The sequence below is a fragment of the Rhipicephalus sanguineus genome, chromosome 3 (assembly GCF_013339695.2).
Source record: "Rhipicephalus sanguineus isolate Rsan-2018 chromosome 3, BIME_Rsan_1.4, whole genome shotgun sequence".
Lineage (NCBI taxonomy): Eukaryota > Metazoa > Arthropoda > Arachnida > Ixodida > Ixodidae > Rhipicephalus > Rhipicephalus sanguineus.
This window is the reverse complement of record NC_051178.1, coordinates 166,184,457-166,206,354: the sequence shown is the minus strand read 5'-3', so window position 1 is coordinate 166,206,354 and position 21,898 is coordinate 166,184,457. Positions and strand designations below refer to the sequence as shown.

The following is a 21,898-nucleotide window of genomic DNA, read 5'->3' as shown; positions in this document are numbered from 1 at the left end:
GTTCGAAGAAAGCTATGATGAACTTGTGTCAGTGCACTTTTTGATGATGGGGAAACTTTTGTCGATGTGCAGCAGACATTTGTACATGTGGAACAGCAGTCGGGCGCAGCCGCTTGGCGTGATGCCGAGAGGATGAAACGCCAGTCAGAGAGGCAGGCACAGGAACTGGCAGAACGCGAGAGCCAGATCGAGGTGCTGCGGCAGGAAGTGGAGCACCTCAAGAAGGACTTGGAGCTACTGCCTCCTCTCCAGGCACAGGTAGGGAACTGCAACCTTTTTTCTTTGTAGTACAAACTACCTGCTATGGTCAAGGTGTTACGAGGGACACTAAAGTCAAAGACTAAATCGGTTTAGACTGATGAGTTATTTTTGTGAACTCTGTTGTGAATTTTACAATAAGGGGAACTTTAGTCAAGGGAAAGGAGGATCTTGGAGTCTCTATGGCTGGGGCACTACATACAGGGCTCCACTGGCCTTGGCCGCGCGTCGGACTTGATCCAGGAGCACGAGTTGCACTCCCGAGTCCAAGCTGGCGAGTTCTGTCGAGAAAATTGGCTAAGTCCCTTTGTTTACTAGTGCACCCCAATGGGGTAGAGAATTGGCTTACTGCTGCACCACGGACAAATGGCCAAGTAAAGCATTGGATGTATTGCGTGTAAATTTAGTGCATGGGCAGGGGTGAGACAGCTGCGCATATTGCGCATTTTTGATACGATTCCGTTTTCCTGCGCCAAGCTGCTCCGAAAGCATAAAAATTGCAAAAATTGCGCCGAACTGCGCCGAAACGACCCCGCAAGCAAGAATTTTCAAGCCTGCATCAGTTTCAGCATGGGAAAACGTAACTTTAGAAGCAGCGCCAGGGATACTGTGATGCAGGTTCTTTCTTTTTCTGTTTTCGACAGCTCTTTTTACGACGTGAGCGTCGGAGAGCTTTGTCAGGGACGAAGCCGTTGGTTTAAACACACAAAAAAACTTTAATAAACCATTAGAGAGGGGAAAAATCTACAAAACACTAAACACTGAACAAAAAGTTCACGGCACACGGCAAAACTTTCTTAAACACAAACAAAACACAAGTTCAAAGTTTTAAGGGGGGACGCGGCTTTCGTATCGCGAAAAATGGCAAAAAAATCGATTTTTTGAAAATCACATTTTCAGTTTCTGTAGCCCTTTTTATATCCGATTCCAAAATATCTTCACCGAAAACCGCGTAGAAGTGCTATAAAAAAATTGTTGCGCCTGCCGAGGCGGCGAAAATTATTGGGGAAATCGCAAAAAAACACTGATTTTCAAAAAATCATAGCTCCGCAACGACGCCACCGGGCGCCGATATCTTGGGCTCATCGGAAAGCGCATTTCTCCGTCTTCAAATTCCCCGCCGCAGCTGGCTCCTCCCTTCGAAAACAAGCGCACAAAAAGCAAATGTTCGAAGGTCGTTTCGAGCCCTGCGATTGGCCGCGTCCGCCATGTTGCCCCAGCGCGCCTCGCCATTGGTCCGATGCTCGCTCCGGGAGATCGTCGTCTGCAGCTCGTGCGTCTCGAGCTCACGGCTGTCTAAAGTCGCGCTACTTCGTTGCGTGTTCACAATCGCTGTGTTCACGGCTCGACGATAACTTTGAACAAGAACTACGTTTTAGTTTGGAGTTACTAGCGGAAGCTCGGTGGGATTACGATGGCGTGCAGCACTCGTAGCGAACATCGCAAACGCGCGTCTCGGACCGACTCTCAAGCGTTGACTCGTCGGATCCGTGGTTGGAGGTTCTGCTTATGCGCACTTCGGACGTCGTGACGAAGATGATCGCAGGACGACTCTTTGTACTCGCGACCACGCATTACGTACTTTGAAACATCGGGCACCGCGGCCGGCGCGTCTACTGCTCGGAGTCGTCACTAGGCCTAACTCCGCTCACGGCGTCAGCACGCGAGACGAACCTCGAACTTTGCGGGCAAGAGCAACGCGTTAGCGGACTCGCGGCAGTGTGCTTCTTCGCAAGGAACGAAGCGCTTCCCCCGCCGGCTTCTCGGTACAGCGGATGGTCATTTTACGCATCGGCAACGGACCCCACGGCCAAGCTCGTCGCGCAGCGGGCGCGCGTCGGCGTCCCGCAATGCGAGGCCAAACACGTTGCGCGCCTATTTTTCGTCGCCGCACCTAGGCATATTGCGCATCGTCACCGAATGCCGCCACCCAGCACATCGCGTGCCGACTTCCCGGACTATGCGGCCGAGCACTTAGAGGTGAAATAAAGCACTGGTGATGCAATTTAGGCGCGCTTGGGTTTGTGCTTGGTATCGCCGTAAGCGGTCATGAATCATCTGAAAAAATAAAAGCCTCGCAGAAAACCGTGTCCGCGACCGGGTGAATGATGAAGCGCATCGCAGGCGAGGTTTACAAATTAGCTTGACGAGTGAAACAGGGAGATGAATTCATATCTGCCCAGTTCGCGTCTTGAATAAACTGCTAAGGAATTCCTATTCCACCAATGTCTTGGCCATAACTGCCTGTTATTTAGGAGGAAGGGATAGGTTGCCATGATGAGAGCCACTCTTAGTATCCTATAAAAATGATTCAATGATCAATTGCAATCAAGACTGTTAATTATGTTAATGAGAGCATGAATACAAGAAAGCTGGCAAATCATCATAGTACATGACCTACTTGCATTACAATATCTTGTTTTTTGTCATGTCTATTACACCACTTCATAACTTCGTTTAAAATTCATGCTACGTGTTCTTTTTATATCAGAAAAGGATTTTAAGAAAAAAGAAAGAAAACAAAGGCACAACCGATGAAAGGCCACATGTGCAGGAGGTCCAACCTTATAAAACACCTTAAAGATCACAATCTTCTTGTGTTTTAGAGAAGCAAGGCACCTCAAACTAAAGACAGGGCACTCAAGAAAGTGCACATTATGAAGGACTCAAAAGATTACGACCCCAGTGTCTTTTCATGAAGTAATATCGTTGGTACAACTTTAAAAGCCGTTTTCTCAAAACGACTTTTCTTGCTTCCTGCTTCGCTTGTTCCGCTGATTTCTCACTGCCCGCTGGGTCTATTTCAGTTCCGTTTTTTGTTCTATATTCCTTGAAGCACAGTTCAGGGCGTGACATTCTTGCTTCTTCAGTATGGCCTTTTGATAATTAGCTATTTGACGAGTTGCACAAAGCCTCGATGCCTGTTGCACAGTCACCTCATGAAAAATGAAAACTAAAAAAAATTTTGTTGCAAATAAAAAAATCTAAGAATGTCATGCCCTTAATCAGACATCTTAGAATGCATAGCACTTTGAACAAGTTTTCTATCGCATTTTTTAACCGAGTCAGACTCGGAACAAGAGCAGAAGGTGAAATATATTGTAAATCAAAAAGTTGTAAAGATATATTCATGAAATTTCTACAGTAGCATTAAAAAAACGTTTCAATTAAGAGTGCCAATTTTCATCAAAATCCATGAAGAAATAAGAAAGTTGGTACCGAAAGCCACGTCCCCCCTTAAGTTAAGCGTAAAGTTCCGGCGCGGTTGAACAGCAGAGTGGGGAAGAATATTAGTCTGGTCTCACCCACTACCGAAGGCTTGGCTGGAGGACCGTAGAGTCGACGGGTCTGCCTGGTGTTGACGAGGGGGCGGTCGATGCTCGGCGATGCAGGGCGAAGCCAAGATTAGCCCGATGAGGCGGCTCGATGCCAGACTCGGGCCCGAAGCCCAACTGCCGTTGCTTTGCCTGCACCGGGATCAGCAGGCCTTGCTCTCGAACGGACGAACCGTTGAGGTTCGCCCTCCCTGGACGCCGCGGTCCGAAGGTTCCGGCCGGGTGAAGTCCTGAAGGCTCGGGTCCGTAACCCGACTGCCCGTCTTCAGCGCCCGGCTACCGCCTTGCTGTCCCGTTCGCCTCGAACTGCCAATTCTCAGTCTTCCAGGCTTTCCTCGACCTCAGGCACACTTGTTTTCTTCTGATTGGCGCTGAGGAACTGCGTGGTGGTCATCTATTGGCTTCGGGTAGCTCCGTGTTTTTACCGCATTGGATCTTGTTTACTTTTTATTTTCCTTCTTGCGCCCCGCGCTCTTACGCGCCACGGTCCTCGACGTCGTCGTTTTTGTATAGGGAATCCCGCACGTGCCTTCAGTCTTCTTTTCACGTCGCGCACTTTTCAAACATGCACCTAACGCGCACCACTGTCATCACAGATACGTTCGCAGAACATGTCAACGCGCCCAAGCGTGTCCTTCTACGCGCCTTTGTAATGGAGGCTTCCATAGTGCTGTGGTAATCGCCTCTGAGTGGTTGTAAACAGTCAACTGCCGATTTTTCGGACCCCCTAGGGACCGCGAAATCGTCCGAAAAATCGGGCAGACCGAAAAAACAAATTCATGCTTTTTTATTCCGCTTAAGCGGTCAAATCGCCACAGCCACGTCCGAAATAGCTTTAATGCCTCCCAGTACAATTATCAGGCATTTTAGTGCGCGCCCACGCTCTCGCAAATACATTCGGTACCTGCCGCGAACCCCGCTTAACTACGTACGTGCCAACCGCCACTTTTACATCTCGTGATGAGCGCCGCTGATAACAGCAAAGCGCGGAATAGATTACGGCTATCTCACATGAAGCGTTTGTAAACGATGACGCGGAACACAAAGACTGTGGCGGAAGAGCGGACGACTCATCCGGCATTCCCCGATGCGTGTGCGCATATGCGCACACACATCGCCGAATCGCCGCCGATACACAACATTTGCTGCCGTATCAAGCCGATCGTTTCTAGTTGTGTGCAGTACATCGCCAACTAAACTGACGCCGTCACTTTACTGTTGCTGTATCGTACGCACGCATTTATCATGAAAGGGTTCGTGATGCGCACTTAGTTCTTGACCGCACACGGGCGTGGCAATGGCGAGCTGGTTTCGTCCGCGAAGGCAACGCGTCTATGCAGCGCACTTAGCGGTCTCGCACAAAGAGGCAGCAGGAATGGCGGCGCGGCGCATTTGGGCTCTCGCCTATTAAATGCGTGCAGTACGCATGCAACTGCGCTAGGCCACGTGCACTACCGAGCAGTTAACTGAAGATGCTTATCGTAAGGGTTGTCAGCGATTAAGTCGTACCGGAGCGTTTGCCAGCTGCCGCCATCACGCCTCCGTGCATTTCCGCTGCTTATCCGTAACATCGCCGCACGGCGCCCCTTTGAATTTCTGGTCTGTTTCACCCCATAACGCTTCGGCATTGCGGCAAAGCTGACTTTCGGACTCTGCTACTGTCGCACACAGATCGACTCGCGTACGCGCTGGTTCAAACCTAAGAGATCATTGACGCGGCAGAGGTGAGGGCTCCAATTAATGCCTTTCGGACCCACAATTCGGGCAGAAAGTCCGAAAAATCGGACACCGAAGAGTTTCAGCGTCCGAAATTTCGGACGTTTTTATACATTGACGTCTATGGGGCTGGTGACGGTGCCGCGATAGTGTCCGAATTTTCGAGCATGTCTGGAAAATCGGGCGTCCAAAAAATCGGCAGTTGACTGTATATGTGACCCCCCCCCCCCATGCGTTCATCGGTGGCCGCCATACCGCTTTTGTTCTTTCCTGATGTTACACGTGAAGGCATCGCCGCAATCGCGTGCTAGTAAGAATCGTTCATTGACCATTCAAAGACCTACTGCTATGTGACTACAATTCTTGTGCAATCAGTTTTATTTATTATTTGAAAAATGTGATGTTTTTTCTTTTTTTATTTTCAGATGTAAAGTGAACCTAGTTAAAAAACTTTTTCATCTATTTCATATGTTGTTACCCGGGTTATATAAATTGCGTAGTTTGTAAAAAGGTAGTGTAGTTCATACCTGGCAATAATCTGTTAAAAAAAAGCTTTCTCCAAAGGCTCTTTGAACGTTATGTGTATTCTAAGCCGATTAAAATGTGCGTTTCTTCCTCCAAGTTGCTACAAATTTGTTTTTTTTTCAAGCTCCAAAAACGACATAATAAATGCCACTAACTGCTCCCAAACAAGGTTCTCCTGCTCCTAAATTGAAATTTTGCTGCTCCCAAAACTGCTCCCAAATCGATTTCAGCCGTCTCACCCCTGCATGGGGGAAAACGTCTGTCTGGATTTTTGGAAGGTTGGCGGCCTCCTCCCCGCTGAGGGATTTGTGAGGTGTCCCATATTTTGTCTCATGAAGTGCTGGTGGGCAAGCATCTCCCTAGGTAGAATAGATGCAGTCAATGAAATAGAGGGATTCTTTGATCGGTTACAAAATATGCGAGCTAGAGGGTCTGCCTTTTGATTGCCATGTATTAATATTTTTTAATACAGTTGAACTTCTTTATCCCTTTCCGTCCTGAATTTTTCGTAAGGTAGAACAAAATTTTTCAGTGGTCTTTTCTAGCTAAGAGGCTATTGAAAAGCATGCACAAAAATAAAGGAGAGTGTAGGTACAATGGTTTTCACGGGAGAATCATGTCCAGTATGCTGGACACTAGGATTCATTTGTACCACGTATGCGTACACACATTCTGCTTTTCTCCTTAAATAAATGTTGCTGTTGTTCCTGTCAGAAAGTTAATTGTCTTTTAAAACACAAAAATGGTTTGTTTTGACTTCATAAAAAGTAGGAGTGTGCGAATATTCGAAATTTCGAATATTTTTCGAATAGTGTTTGCTATTCGATTCGATTCGTACTGAAATTTTACTGTTTGAACTATTCGAACTTCCCAAAGACAAATGCAGTCAAAGTCCGGTTGAAAGTGACCCCTTCAGATTTTCAATATGCTTCACCTCATTACACTCTCGTATGGCGGCAAAGCTGCCTTTCAAGCTCCGTTACGGTCGAACTTAGCCAAGAGACAGTCAACGTCCGTTTGGAAGAGGTCCCTAGATTTTTCAATATGCTTCACCTCATCACACCGCCGTATTGCGGCAAAGCTGCCTTTCAAGCTCCGCTACGGTCGCAAATGTATTAACTCAAGAAAACACTGGTTCCAATATGGAGATGAAAGATATGGCAGAGTTGGGGGCTCAATTAATACTGTTTTGGACCTGAAATTTGGGCAGGAAGTCCGAAAAATCGGATGCCGAAGCTTTTTAGCATCCAAAATTTCAGATGTTCTTATATATCGACGTCTACGAGGCAGATTTGGAACTCTGGACTTGAAGGGAGCACACCCTTGTCCGCCACATCAGTTGGCCTTCCACAGCAGTTGAAAGAGGAGGAGAGGCTGAGGAAATGGCATCTTTGCCTATCACGTGTAAAGTGTTGTCGGCAACACTTTGGTAGCACCAAATCATGTGCCTCTACATTGCCTCATTCTTGATAAGAAAGACAACTATGAAATATGACCCCACCAGCGCTTCATCAACCTAGCGAAAAGGAACATTTTCATGTTGTTATCTCACAAGAACATACTTAGGGATTCTCTGCAACTTTTTCTGTAATTTCACTTTGAATTATTCGAAAAATGTTAGAGAAATATTCGAAAATTATTCGAAATTATTCGATTCGATTCGCACTCAATCTTTATTATTCGAATTCGCTTCGCACCCAAAATTTTGCTATTCGCACAGCTCTAATAAAAAGAAGAAAAAATTCTATTGTTAACTGTCACGCATACCGTTCAGCACCACGAAGGGGTAAAAAGCTAGGAGCAATCGCGCTGAGCGTCCACAAGCCAACCTCCTCCGACGCCGCTGCCTCCTCGTGCTCCAGGCTCTTGGTAGAATTCGCAGCGTGCTCCTGGTTCAATCTTTATGACTGGGTTTCAAGATTGTCACGTGACGTCCTTCCTAGTTTCTTTTCTCTCCTCCATGTTTAGCACAGTGCGTGCCAATGGCATCCCGGTATCCAGTGCACTGGACATGAATACAATCTTGCATTGCGAGCAAACTTCCGATTACAAAAGCTACCTTTCTGCAACATTGTTTCAAGAGGGCTTAAATCAGCTCGCACGATTTAAGTTATTTGAATTGCGCGAAGATAACTCCTCTAATAATTTTGTATGCTTGAGCACACCATACGCGCGCGTTTCCTCTTGATTGACGCCAGTACTCTGATGCGCCCCCATAAGAAAATGGGGCTGAAGGAGGAACTCCATTCAAAAAGATATTTCTTGCCTGTTACACAAGCTGTCAAAGTAGTTTCGGCTTCGATTGTGGCTTTGCTTGCTTTTCTGCTCCGTTTCTTTTGTTATGTTCAGTACACTGGTCGCGGGGCCGGAAAGGGTTATACGAGGCACTGATGTTAAGGACAATAGACCCCTTTTCGTAAAAGGGCGCCCCAAGCGCCCTTCACGCGAACTACTCCAAACCGCCATGTTTAGGACGGCGCAGCAGATGACACTCTGTGCGACTAGGGTGGCTACCTACTGCGATTGCCGGTGCGCGACGTTTCGCTAGCGTGGCAGGGAGCCCGCGCGATTTGTGAATCGTGCCGGAAATGTGTTGCTAAAGATGGTTGGAAGATGCTGTGTTGCGTTGTGTCACCAATGAGGCTACCGCGACGAGAACGGACAAGTATGTGCGACAGAACGATGTAAACAAACACGTGTCGCATATTTGCGCACAGTGCATGTGTCAATGTCATTACGGTCGTAGAAGCGCTAGGCCATGTAGGCGTGCTGTGGATTTGTATGTAAAATGCTCATCCGCGTGATGGATGATGTGGTATCGACCACCGTAAGCGCGTTGCAGTGTCATTGTACTCGATGCTGGCCGCGTGGAATTCCGACATCGCCAGCTTTGCGGGAAAATGGGAAGTACGTTGCTGTCAGCACGGCTTGGGGCCACGAAACGTGCGGAATGAAACTCGTAGTTTGTTGGTGTAGCCGGTGGAGTCAGGACCTGGTAGCAAGGGCAGCGATGACGCCAAGCCACCATAGTAAGTACGTATACAGTGTAATTTGCCAAACAGAAGGCCGCTGCTGGCAGCCAAGTTGTTGTGGTGCCTCGGCGGACCTGACTACACTCAGTTTCACACATCAAGCGCACCGCTGTTGAAGCTGTCAAGAAATTCTGTCAGCAAAATGTGTAAATCCGCGTGTCTGTTTTCTTTGGTTTTCGCGGTTGTGAGTGCTCCTGTGAGCCGAGCACCTGCGCGTGAGGCGTCGCGAGCTGCTACAAATGAAATACTGAAACGACGAAACGTCAGGTGATGTGAAACAGCACATTAAAAGCCGTATTATGGAGTTTAGTTCTAATTAAGGCACAAATCATGTACTACTCAGCCTGAAAAAAAGAAACGAAATCACAGTCTGGCGGTAAAAACATTGAACTATTTGTTAGCACAAACGCATTTTTTTCTGTCTCGCTATAGCCTCTACAGCGTTGCACCTGTTGTATGGAACACAGTACGCGAAAGTGCTCGGCACTGGCCGCTCGAGACTTTCAGTCTCGCGCGCGCGTCCACCTCGTTTCGCAGGCCGGCCACCGTTGTGTTCTTCATAGGCGACGCTGCAGTTACGTGGACGTAACTTCCCGTCAGCAGGTTTTAGCTCTGACGAGCGATAGGCTACTGAAGTCCGAGTTGGAGGGGTTATGCGTCCGCCTCGGTGCGGCAGCCGCATCAAATCGTTCGTGCACCCTGTCAACGGGTCACTCGTTACGACGCCGAAGTCAGTTGCACTACCTTTGCAAAATAAAGCACGAGTGCATTCATTCGCAGAGATTTCGGAGGCGGTGAGATGCAGCCGTCTGGCACCACGCACGGACACATTACACGGGCGCACGTAGAGAGAGTCACGCCCCCTCGCCCTAAACATGGCGAATTCTATCCCAGAACTCTTTGCAAATTGAAACTGACGAAAAGCCCATCGTCAGGTGGCGTATTTACCAAAAGGGTCTATTGGGTAATAGAGACACCATTGTGTCTACATCAAAGAGGAGTCGATCAGAAAATGAGAACATGGTGCCCTGCTTGTAAGAGACACCTCAAATAAGGGACACGAACTGCTCACCTATGTGTGCCTCTCTTATAGAGGGGTTCAACTGTACATGTTTTTATCTGTGTCATCTTAATTGCAGTGGGTTACTTTTCCACACCAGGGATTTCTTGATCCAGACTACTGATTCTTTTCCGTCTCCACTTTCCTAGAGTTTTTTAAATATTCATAACTCTATTTCACTCATAGTCGTGTGTTGGCATTTATAGAAACACACTGTTGAGGCTCTTAAGTGCTTTGATAAAGAGACTCATCACGGTGGCTCACCACGGTGTTGAGCTGCTGAGCTCAAGGGTCCAGGCTTTCCTAGCCACAATGGCTAAAGGGTACAGTGAACAGCCATGTGCTTAGGTGCACGTTAAAGAACCCTAGGTGGTAGAAATGTATCCAGAGGCCTCACTACAGCGTGCCTCATGATATTGTGGTTTTCGCACATAAAGTCCCAGCAATTATGTTTTGATACAGAGATTCCACATTGTCTCTTGCAGTAGCAAGGTAAGTTATCCAGATGTCCCAGGTCTCCTTGTGATAGGGACCTCAGATAGACCTGAATGGTGCCAGTGTTCACATGGTAACACTCATATTTGCAACAGCAGCAAAGCGAAATTGCCCCATTCTGTGCATCCACAGGTGGAGGTGTACCGCACGGACTACGATACGGAGCGAAATCTGCGCCGGCAGCTGGAGGCTACGGTGCAGCAGCATCTGAACACCATCGAGGAGCTCCGTGAGCAGATCAATGCCCTGCAGGAACCACCACCAGAGCTGAGGAGTAGCCACAGCAGCAACAGTAGCAACCAGAGGTAAAAGCAAAATGCTGTTTGAACAAACGGTGCCGTGCAGATGAGACCATAGCTGTTGAGAGCACTTGCAGCACACACTTGCATCTTCTCCTCATGCCTGATCCACACATCTGCTGTCACTATTATAATCTGTTTGCTAGCTTTGGGTCGTAATTGAAGGCCACCACAAAATACAACACTAATAGATCCAATACCTCAGTCCCCTTTACAAAATGTTACTAAACAAGTTACTAAACAAAAGCATTCAGACTTTTGCCTTCCATGTCATGCAAGTCATCACTACTGTAACTACAGGATGGCAGTACCGCAATCTTTTGTGCATAATTTGGCAGTGACAGTGCTCTAACTTCATTGAAAATTCTCATTTACAAAACTGATTTCCTCTGCTAAGCCTGACCTACTAAAGCAATGCCATGTATTTTTGGCTTTCTGTGGACTTGCGTGCATCGCTAGGCAAACTGGGGAAGTGGTTAGTCTCTGCATGCACTACCAACTTGTTCGCGATTCTTTGCAGAATGGTTCATGAAATGTCAAATATCAAATACGGTGGACCGCAAAGAGGACGAGGCGCAATTCATAGACATATCAATAGTATCTCGATGGTGACAATGACATCAATTATAAACAGACTTACATTATGTGAAAATAAATTTGTAAGCACTCACTTTTTATGTAGTGGAAAAAATTTAACGCTTGCTATTTTTTCTTGCTTTGAACCTGTAGAAACTGGTGGTGCATCAGAATTTGATAGGTTACAGTAATTGTATGATACCTGCAAGTGAACAGCAGAAATTTGGTGCCAACAGGTGCCCATCACTGGTCTAAGACAATACGCTTGGATGTCGGTTAGGAAAGAGCGTCCTGAGAACATATCTATAGCATGGTTTTTCCTCCTGCTGCTTTAAAGGCGCACTGTGTGCAACCTTTTTATAGCCACCTGTGAGCTGAATGGCTTTTTTTTTTTTTGCAGGTCTTCCGAGTCTAACTCTGCATCTGGACAGCAAACTAGTGCTCAAGTAAGCAGCTTATTTCTGTATATGTTTTAATTTGTCTTTGAACGACAAAGGGTTTTCATTTGGCTGAGCATATGAAGAAACAACAAAAAAAAACTTGGAGGACGCTTGGGCTTCACCTTCGAAAGAAGATCGCGACAGCATAATTGAGCCCCCATTCGCATCGTCTTCTCATTCGCTAGCCAAACTATGCTTCTCAGTGGGCACCTCCACCATGCCGCGGTCAGTGCGAGTATTATTGGCCATTTCAAGCTATCCTTGAATGCCTACTGCTAGTACAGTTGCAAAGTGCCCACTACGTCATAATTCCTCCTTTTGTGAATTGGCCAAGTAACCAATACGCATCCGTAAGCGACACGCGCAGTTGTATGCTTCGTTGGTGCCACTGCTAATTGCGTTGATTAATCATGCCTGAGCATTTTGTAATGGGTGGGCCTTCAAACCACCCACTCTTTGTGTTAATGACATGTTTTGATGCCTGGTGAGAATCTACGTTTGAGCCACGCAATATTACAGTAAAAGCTCGTTAATTCGACTCTCGTTAATTCGGACAATCGGTTAATTCGGACACGTCATCTGGTCCCTGTAAATATACGCATCACTCTATGAGACTGGGCGCTCGTTATTTCGGACAGATTTGACCGCAAATCGGATAATTCGGCGACTTTCGGGCCGCTGGCGAGGCTCGAAAACGAAAAAAGAACAATTCGGAACAAAAGTGAAGCTCAAACGCAGCATCGCCATGGACATCAACTATCGACTTGGCTTGGATTGAGACTGGTTGAACGCCTTTTTTTCGCGTGTGGGTTTGTTGCTTTGTTCCCGTTGGTGTGCTGCATCGTTGATCGCCGATTTATCGAGGAAAGTTTCAGTACGGCTCCTTTAGCTTGATCGTTGCTGGTGCTTTTGTGCCGACTTCTCGTGCGACCGCACTCTCCGCCGATGGCAACGCCGGCGAAGCGGCCCAAGTACGAGGCCAAGGACTTCACCACCAAAGTAGAAATTTTGCGTGCTCTGAATAACGGGCTCTCCCGACAAGAAGTGATGAAGAGTGATGAAAGGGGATCCTTCAATCGGCGGCAAGAAGCAAGGAACGAGTAACCATACTTTTATCCCCCAACGTGACGGGAACAGAGCGCTTGCCGCTTCTCGTTATCGGAAAGGTTCAAAAGCCACGCTGCTTTAAGAACATCAACAATCTTCCCGGGAATTACCGTGCCAACCGAAAAGCGTGGATGACGGGTGAAACTTTTGCGGTACTGCAGACATCATGCGAGCTGCTGAGCACCTTGAAGGGCTCAGAAAAATTGTGTCCGCGCGAATTTCTGCTCGAAAACACAAGCATCCGCGATTACTTTGTTAAGTAAAGGTATGTTGAAAAAACTCGTGCATTTATTGTGTTTATTTCGACCATTCGATAATTCGGACATTCGGTTAATTCGGACATTTTTCCCGGTCCCTAGAAATCCGAATTAACGAGCTTTTACTGTACATACGTTAAGGAGACTCCTCGCACTAATGACATTCGTATAGGGCTTTTTTTTTTTTTTTCGAAACAATTTCAAGTACTGGTGTGGCTGCGTGGTAGAACACCTGCCTGCCACGCAGAAGGCCTGGGTTCAATCCTCACTCGAACTGAAGATTTTTATTATTTATTTATTTGCATCTGTCTCGATTTTTCGCTCACAACCAACGATGCTGACACCAGAACTTCTGCAAAACGAGCTCTTTAGCACTATTGTGTTAATATGTGCCTTGTGGGTATTTTACGAGAAGTGACAGGCAAAGGTACATGCCTACATTGTTCTTCTGGGATACCAAGCCAATTTATTTGTATGGCCACATACTGAGGACCTTAAAGCCATAGCGAAAAGATTAGACTGGTGATGATGGCACCTCGAAATGTTTTGCCTCAGCTCCCTAATGCAGTTGTCTTTAGGACATCTGCGTGGTGCTGGTTTAGTAGTTGTCAACAGAGTAGGATTGTGGTTTGTTTTGAACAGCTAATTAAACCACCACATTTTAAAACATTGCAGCTTTTGGAAACCTTTTTGTGCAAAAATGTGCAAAAGGCATAAAAATGCAGGAATGTTTGCGGTGTTAATTGGCACTATATTTATCGCACCATATTAAAGCGAACTTCATTCTTCATTTTCATTCCTAATAATGTGTGTTATTCCCTCCATAATATAAAACAGCATTGCTTTGGCAATCACAGCATGCGACAAATCTTTGTAACTCCCCTTGTACTGGACAGATTCTAAAAATTCTTGCACCTGTCAATTCATGAGGCAATAAGCTCCTTTAGTGAAGCGATTCCATGGCTACTTGGAAAAGTGTTGCAGGGCCCCTTTAAGTTGCTTGGCTTAAAAGCAAAAATAAACTGATGTAGTATGTCAAGCTATTCCTTCAAAGCTTTGGTTCTGTTAATTTAGCGAAAAGAATTTTTTTGCTGCTGAAGAAAATGAAAGCCAATATCCAATATTTCTCTAATAAAATTTCGCGCTTGACAATGCCAACAAGCTAACATATAGTGACACGTTTCAAAGTACTCTCGTGCGTGTCTGTACTTTTTGGTTTTAAAAATGATCAAATCTTCCTGTGCTAATTTTTCTTTTTTTTCACTGAGCCCTTATGGAAGACTCCACAGAGCCCCAAGGTGTTGTCAACAAATACATAAATAATGTGGTGTTATTCTTGTTTATAGATCAAACTATTATATACTCTTTATGAGACAGTCAGAATTTGTGGTTTCATAGCAAGATAGTGTGCAGACACTGCCACCATCCTGACATTTGGTTAATTTGTAAATCACACATGTGCACGTGGCAAGTTTAGTGTATTTCTGTTACTTAGTATAGTAAAACCTCGTTCATTCAATGCTTGTTAATTCGGGAAATCTGATAATTCGGATGTGTTCCCTAGTTAATTCAGTCAGATTTGGCCGCTCTCCGTATACAGTAGAACCCCGCTGTTACATTCCTTTCTGATGTGTTTTCCCGGCTGTTACGTCGTTTTCCGCCGGTCCCAGCACAGCTCCCATAGGGTACAATGTATTGGGGACCCTGCTGTTACGTCGTAACTGTGGGACCGTTCCCATATGATACGTCGCGAAGTGCCCTCTGAGCCGACTGAGTGAGTACCGAAGAGAGTGGCCATGGTGACTTTTCACGCAGCTTGGCCTGGTTTGACCGTAACATTAGCCGCATGAGAGGCGCAAGCGATAGATACTTTCGGTTGACGCAAACAAAAGCATAGCCTTCGAGATCTGTATTGCAAACATGGCGCCTATGACGTAATTGCTCGCGAAAGCAAGGCCATTGAGATTTGTAATGCAAAGATGGCGTCTATGACGTAATTGCTTGCGAAAGCAAGGCCTTCGAGATTGGCATTTACTTCTGCCATCGCGTTGTATTTGTCGGAGGAGATCGAGTTGGTTGGAGTTCACGTGGTCGTGCGCGCGGTTCGCACTTGAACTCGCCGCTCTGGCCGTGCTTGCATGTGCTTAGTTCTTTCACGCCTAAGCTGTTGGTGCTAAAAAATCACATACGTTGATTACATTTCTGTGGATGACGCCGTCCCCAGCTCTGTGTTTCTATCCGTCGACTGGACCGTGGCTGAGTGCACCATTGTATGCACCAGTGACGAAATTACGAGCTGGTGGAGCTGCTTTCGGGGGTAGTTCTACTCTCGCAAGGCGTTCAACCGTTTACTACAAGCCTTGCTGGTCTGACACCATGCCAATGGTTCTACAGTATCGCTCGGAGACGCCGAAGCAACCGGCGACAATCTCGCGAAGGTATCGCCGTAAGTGATCGCTTGTCAGGTGTCGGCCGTGGTGGCACTAGATTTATGAAAAGGATGTGAGACTGCAGGTGCTCGACTGCAGGTGCTCGAAAAACTTTTCGTGCTGCTCGGACATGAGTAAAAGCACCAGGCAACGTTGCACAGTTTTTTCACACATAAGCATTGAAATAAAATTCGGCTCTTGCGTTTCCCATCTCTTACGTTTATTTCCTACTGTCCCTTCAAAAACGTATCAGCGGGGTTCTACTGTAATTCGGACAACCTTCAGAGCACAAAGCGCCACGAATGTGCGACGCAAAAGAGCGAAAACAGCGTTCGCAGAGAACCGAAACAAGGCGGCACTGTCTGCATCACTATCGTCATCAGTTAGTGACCACGGTTTTGTCCACATGCGTATCCGGCACTCAGCAGCTTTGTTTTAACTTGATGCAATGCACGCACAATGTCACAAAACTCAAACATGGCAGAAGCTGTTGAAGATGAAAAGCTTTCAGCCACTGTCGGTATGCTGGCATAAAACTCGTTTGCTGCATCGTGATGGACGAATTATCAGATGCACATGGTGGTGGCAGTACGTAATAAGGGAGGGGTGTGGAGCAGGGTTGCCAGGTCGAAAAGGCAAAAAATAGCCAAGAAATTGGAAAAAACTAGCCATAAAATAGCCAACTTGAGCCAAGGGCAGTAAAGTAAGTCATAAGTAGCCACACGTGTGTGAAAGCAGCTGCGACGTTTTGGCTTTAATGACTAAATGCAAGAGCGCTTTGGTGGAAATGTAAATAAGTACAGCAAGGACCCTTCAATATCATAATTGCTGAGATTAAAGCATAAATTGTTGACTTTAGCAATCATTTCATACAGGATGAGAAGTTTCTTGCACTGTTGCCGCAACGACATTCTTTTCATGCGTATTAGGGGATAAGTACCAGTGTAGTGACGAAAATGAGTACTGCACTAATGCGACAAAAGGGGCTACAGTGAAACCTCGGTGATACGATCACAGCTCATATGAATTTCGGGGTGATACGAATTTTTCGTTGGTCCCGGCCAAGGTCCATTGGCCTGTAATGAAATAGAGTATGGTTGTTGCGAACCGATTTTCACCCAGTGACGTTTGATACGAACGTACGCTACCGTCCAGGTACGAAGAGGTGCTGTGGCGGAAGACGCGCCAAGCACGTGTGAGCGTGGGAACGCAAGCGTGGGCATGCGCGCCGCACCGCCAAATCGTCAGACTCATGGTGTAAGAAAAACACTTTTCTAAAGGTGGACGAAGACCAAAAGAAGGCGAGGACGGTCTTGGCGAAGGAGTCAACCCTCACAACGTCAACATGCGCGACCGTTGAGGTCGCACTTCTGCGGGCACGGCCGTAAATCTCCCAAAAAACATCTCCAACACCTCCGCTATAACAAAATCATAATACAGGACCGTAGTTCTGTAATTTTGTGGCCTCGATCCATCGCGCCAAAGCGCTTCTTTTGTTACTTTCGCTGCAGTACTCCGGTGTCTTGCAAAAAAGTATACTAAAGTTTCGAAGGGGCTACTGCTGTCGCGGGTCACAACGCACCTGGTTCATCAATTAAATATGCGCGTACGCACCGTATATTTACGAGTGCTGGTATGATTGCCGACATCTAAAAACTTGAGTGGACAGTCATTAAGAGTTCTTCCTGACGTTGCTGCGGTCCTGAAAAAACAATAAATGAAAATGTACTCCAGCTTTCTTTTGTCGCATGCTAATTTTCCATGCTTTCTGGTGATACGAATTTCGGATGATACGAATATTTTTGGTGGTCCGTGAGATTCGTATCACCGAGGTTTCACTGTAGTTGGTTCATGCTGTCTTGGCGATGCGCTTACGGTAGGGAGACACTACAAAGGACAGAGTACAAAGTTCTGTTAAACTCTGTCCTGTGTTCTTTGTAGTCTATCCTTCGTAGCGTCTCCCTACCGTAAGCGCATCGCCAAGCCAGTGAATACTGCACGAGTGTGCTCAAAATCAGTTGCTGGGATTGAATTTCACGCTAATGACAAAGTCCGAGTAGCTTATATGTCCGAATGGCAGTGCACACTTGATTCCAAGAAATAACACAGACAGTTCATTGGATATAAGATTTTCACTGTCAATGTGTGCAGTGCTTCCTGAATTCGGAGCGCTTTCCACTGTTCTGTTCACTTCCAATTACAGTTCAATGTCTCGTTCTGCAAAGTGATGCCCCATGCAATACATTTTATTGGAGTCTCATCCACATATCTAAAAGTATTTTTTGTGTAAAATCAAGTGCAAAATTCGATTTCGGGTGCTGAAAACACGCCTTGTTAGATGTTTTGACACTGCATACTCGAAAGCCAGCAGCTGCGATGTCATAAGATATGGATAACTAACTTGGTTCAAAGCGAGAGAACAAGAAAGTAGCCAAAAAATAGCCAAGTAGCCAAGACGTTTTTTCTGCTGCCACTGGCCTAAAAAACTAGCCAAGTTGGTGTAATGTAGCCAAACCTAGCAACCCTGCACTATAAGCACATTTCAGGCTAATTAAACACTGGTGTCTGGCGCCATGGTCGCATTGAGAAAGAGGTTGCAGGATGACGAAAATTGTGGCTTTTACACTGCTGTTGTGCAAAATAAGTACTACAGGATTTACGTATTCACCAAGACAATGAAAGTGTATTGATGTAAAAGACATTTGTTTATTGTTTGCTTTATACAGCATTCAGATAAAATAAGATAATTCAGCATTCAGTTAATTTTAATATTTTTTCCACTCCTGTGATATCCAAAATAACGAGATTTTACTGTATAACCTGTGTAGTGTACTGTATCATGAAAACAAAATGTCTTAGTGTGAGAAAACAGTTATTTAACCCTTACATTTGTTGTATATTACATGCCAAAATTATGGCTTGATGGGATTATTGGGCATGGCATAGCGAGGCCTTCGCACTTTGACCACCTTGTGGGGATGAGTCTGTGTCTGTGTGTGCACTTACACACTCATGTTTTTTGTGTTTGTGTGTTCCTAATCATGTGTCTTTCCACATTGCATAAACGTCTTTCCTTGGGCTAATACTGTGTGCACGATGTGCAGGCAATGGAATCGCTGTTGCCGTGTCCTCTGTGCATGGAGGTTTGTTCAACACGCTCGCTCTACATTGCCCACGTTCAGAGCTGCGCAGATGGCCAGGAAGTGCGCTAGAATTGAACTCCATCAAGCACACATGCCAGGATGGGAGCCACCAGCGTAACTCCTCCTTGTAGATATATAACCTGCCAGATTCTTCTTTTGTTGTGCTGTTTTCTGAAATGGAGATAGAGCGTGAAGGCTTCTGTCCAGGCTCGACAAAGCACTGTTTTCTAATGAAGCCACCCTTGACTCTTGGCTGTTGTCGGCCATGGTGGGATTCATTTATTTGCAGTGCGAAAGTTTGCTCCAAAATTGCTTGGCTTAAATATAGCGGTGCATCAAGTGCCACTTTTGTTTTCTGAGCCCACTTTTACATGCGTGTTTTCTTACTTTGATCAAATTGATCCTGCGCAAATATGTATGCGCCGCATTTAGTTACCTTGGCATTACAACATGGTTTGTTGTATACACGTATATCTTCTTAACATAAATGTGTAGCAGTGTGCTGCCCCTCGTCTATGGGGTCATCTTAAAATATTCTCAACTTTCTTCATCTGGCAAAGTGATTTTGCATTAAGTGCAAGTTAAGCCTTTACTATATAATGTATTTTCTTGGGAGTTCTGGGCTTTATGTCTTAATGTTTGCATACCAAATGCCCATACCCTGCTTGCATTCTTTTGTAAACCTAGCAGCTTGTACATGCAGAATTTGGGTACTTAAAATTTAAAACTCTACTGTCGTTGCCAATGGCTTTTGTATCGAAGGTTCTGCAAAGTAAAGGAAGAGCAATTCCACTTAGGGACATTGCTTTGCCAGGTCAGTGTATCGTTTGTTCCCTTTACATAGCCAAGCACATGTTGTATGAGCCTGAAACAATGGAGTTGTGGCATAAATATTTGCACATTTTACAAACGCTTTTCTTTGTTGATCAACAGCTTTGTTAAAAGCCCTGTAGCTCCAGTTTGGCTGGATCTGTGCAGCCATGTTCTGTACAGACTGTTGCTTCTCGTATGTTATGCATATGCACGTATGCCTGTCTATTGTTTAATTACTGTGATTAGCTATGGATATTCACTGCACAACATGTGTTATGTGTAGAATAGGTGTCCTTATTTTTGTTCCCTCTAAAAGAGTATTAATGGTTTGAACATCAGTTCATTGAGCTTGTCATGCTGTTGTACCTTGTAAGCACGCTTGTAGCAAAGCTAAGTATATTTACTTGCGGTTGGAGTTTACCCTCAGCCCATGGAGAGTTTGCTGGCAATGAAAACCATAATGTTAGGTTAGCTCTTTCATGATTGAGAACAGTCAGTATCTGAGCATGGGATACTGCAATGAGGTTGTATTTGTATTGGTGATGATGGTAATAATTGTGTCACAAATCTGACTTCTTTCTTTTCAGTAAAGGTGTTGAAGTAGAAGATCCTGTATGTGTAAAAGGTTGGGGTGGAAAAGGTAGAAACTAGCAAATGATTTATGTAATATTGAGGCCCGCATGTTTTTTTTTTTTTTTTTTTTTTGCTTGTGTGTTTTGATGATCTGAGATGCTCAAGGAAACTGTATGGCTGCAGTGACATTACAATGCCCCGCAGTTCCATTGCAGCATGTAGTAAGGTTCAGTTATGCACAAAACTGGCTATAAAGACTCTTGTTTGGAAGTGCAGTCCGGTGCATTATTAGACAAATAATTAGATTCTTATTGCAGTAATATAAGTGTACATAAATTGTTGAAGATCGATGATGCACAATGCAGTCATACGTAATACTGAACATGTTTTACTTTCTTAAAGCCAGTTATTGTAGTTATGCTTTAGAAACATACACACCTCTGTATGCTGTGTCTAGTGCCATCTCCTCTGTATCAGCATATGTAGGTGCTTGGTATTAATTTTTGGCACACAACACTTGACAATAGAGCATAGTTTGTGAATTGTTCTATGAAACTTTGTGAAGCTGCTTTTTCCTTAGATATTGTAACTGTGACAAAGGCGCAGTTGTTTGCCTAATTTGTAATGATGCCTAGATCCGCAACCAACATCGCATTGCGCACTAATGTGTGCACTTTTTGCATATGCTTGACATTCCTTATATTAGGACTGTCAGTCTACAACATATATTAGTTACTGAATGTCTGTAATAATTAGCAGTGATGTGCAGTGAAATTTGTGCAATAACATTTTCACTGCGACTTCTGTATAGTCGAACATACAAACGTTTTGTGTGAAATACCTCATATGCTTATTCAATTACAGTAGCCTGTATATGTACTTTGAACGTGCAGTTAAAGAAATGAAAAAGGGTTGCAACGTTTCAGATGAGAATAAAGGTTCTTTTATTGTATGACCTTGTGGTATTTGAACAATTTTTCTTTTTTTGCTTTGATTTTATAAAAGTGTAGTACTGTAATACAAAAGAACAGCTTTTCTCTATCTCTTGCTTAGCTGCATACATGCCAACCTGAGAACATCAGTGTTCGTAAAAATCACATGAGCACATGGGAAGAGGGAAGAATTTTTTTTAGTTAGCCCTGGGCCTACACCTGTTGTGGCATACGCACACACTTATTGATAATCACTTTTACATGTACACTTAAGCATCGGCAAACATGGAACTACAAATAGTACTAACAAGCAACACATAGTTTGTAGATCACAGTGGCTTTCAATGACTGCTCTTGTTGATTTTGTCTTCTTGAGGAACCTGCCTGATTAAACTTCTCAAGACAGATAACCCCTGTGACATATGCCATTGTGCGCTCGCATAAAGGAATTGTGGGTGAACACTTTTTATACTTTACGTGCACCTCTTGAAATTTCCAGGCACTTGGAATTCTTTTTTGTGGACAGAAGTAATTTTTCAGTATAACCAGCCCACATTCTTGAATGTTGTCAAAAAAATTTAGCAGAGCTTGCAACTGTACAGCTGCCGTGCTTCAGAAGTGCTGGCAAAAGACGCATAATGACTTCTATTCTTAATCATGTTCATTTAATGCTCTAACCTGGCGGGCTTCTAGTACTTGGAAGACGTGGTCTGGGTAGAATGGGTTATGACGTTGAAGCCAAGTGATCTGTGTTGTCTGATTTAGCCGCTGCTTATGCAAGGACTCGAGCACACAAGTTTAAACTCTAAAGTCTTGCCAAGGAAGGTAAATTGTGACTAGCTGTTTCCAAGCTGCTTGCTATTGTATTCCATGCTTTCATAACTTCAAATGACCTGCAATATTTAAAT

General features: G+C 45.1%; 1 protein-coding gene across 1 annotated transcript in view; it reads left to right on the top strand.

Annotated features, from left to right (window-relative positions):
• Nucleotides 1–21,013, top strand: part of LOC119387644 (NF-kappa-B essential modulator) — a gene marked incomplete at its 5' end in the record, with an annotated part of 40,615 nt that extends 19,602 nt beyond the window's left edge. The window contains 4 exon segments of the mRNA XM_049413598.1: nt 73–258; nt 10,554–10,726; nt 11,697–11,742; nt 18,634–21,013. Coding sequence (XP_049269555.1) covers nt 73–258; nt 10,554–10,726; nt 11,697–11,742; nt 18,634–18,741 — 513 coding nt within the window.
• Between the last annotated feature and the right edge of the window lie 885 nt (nt 21,014–21,898).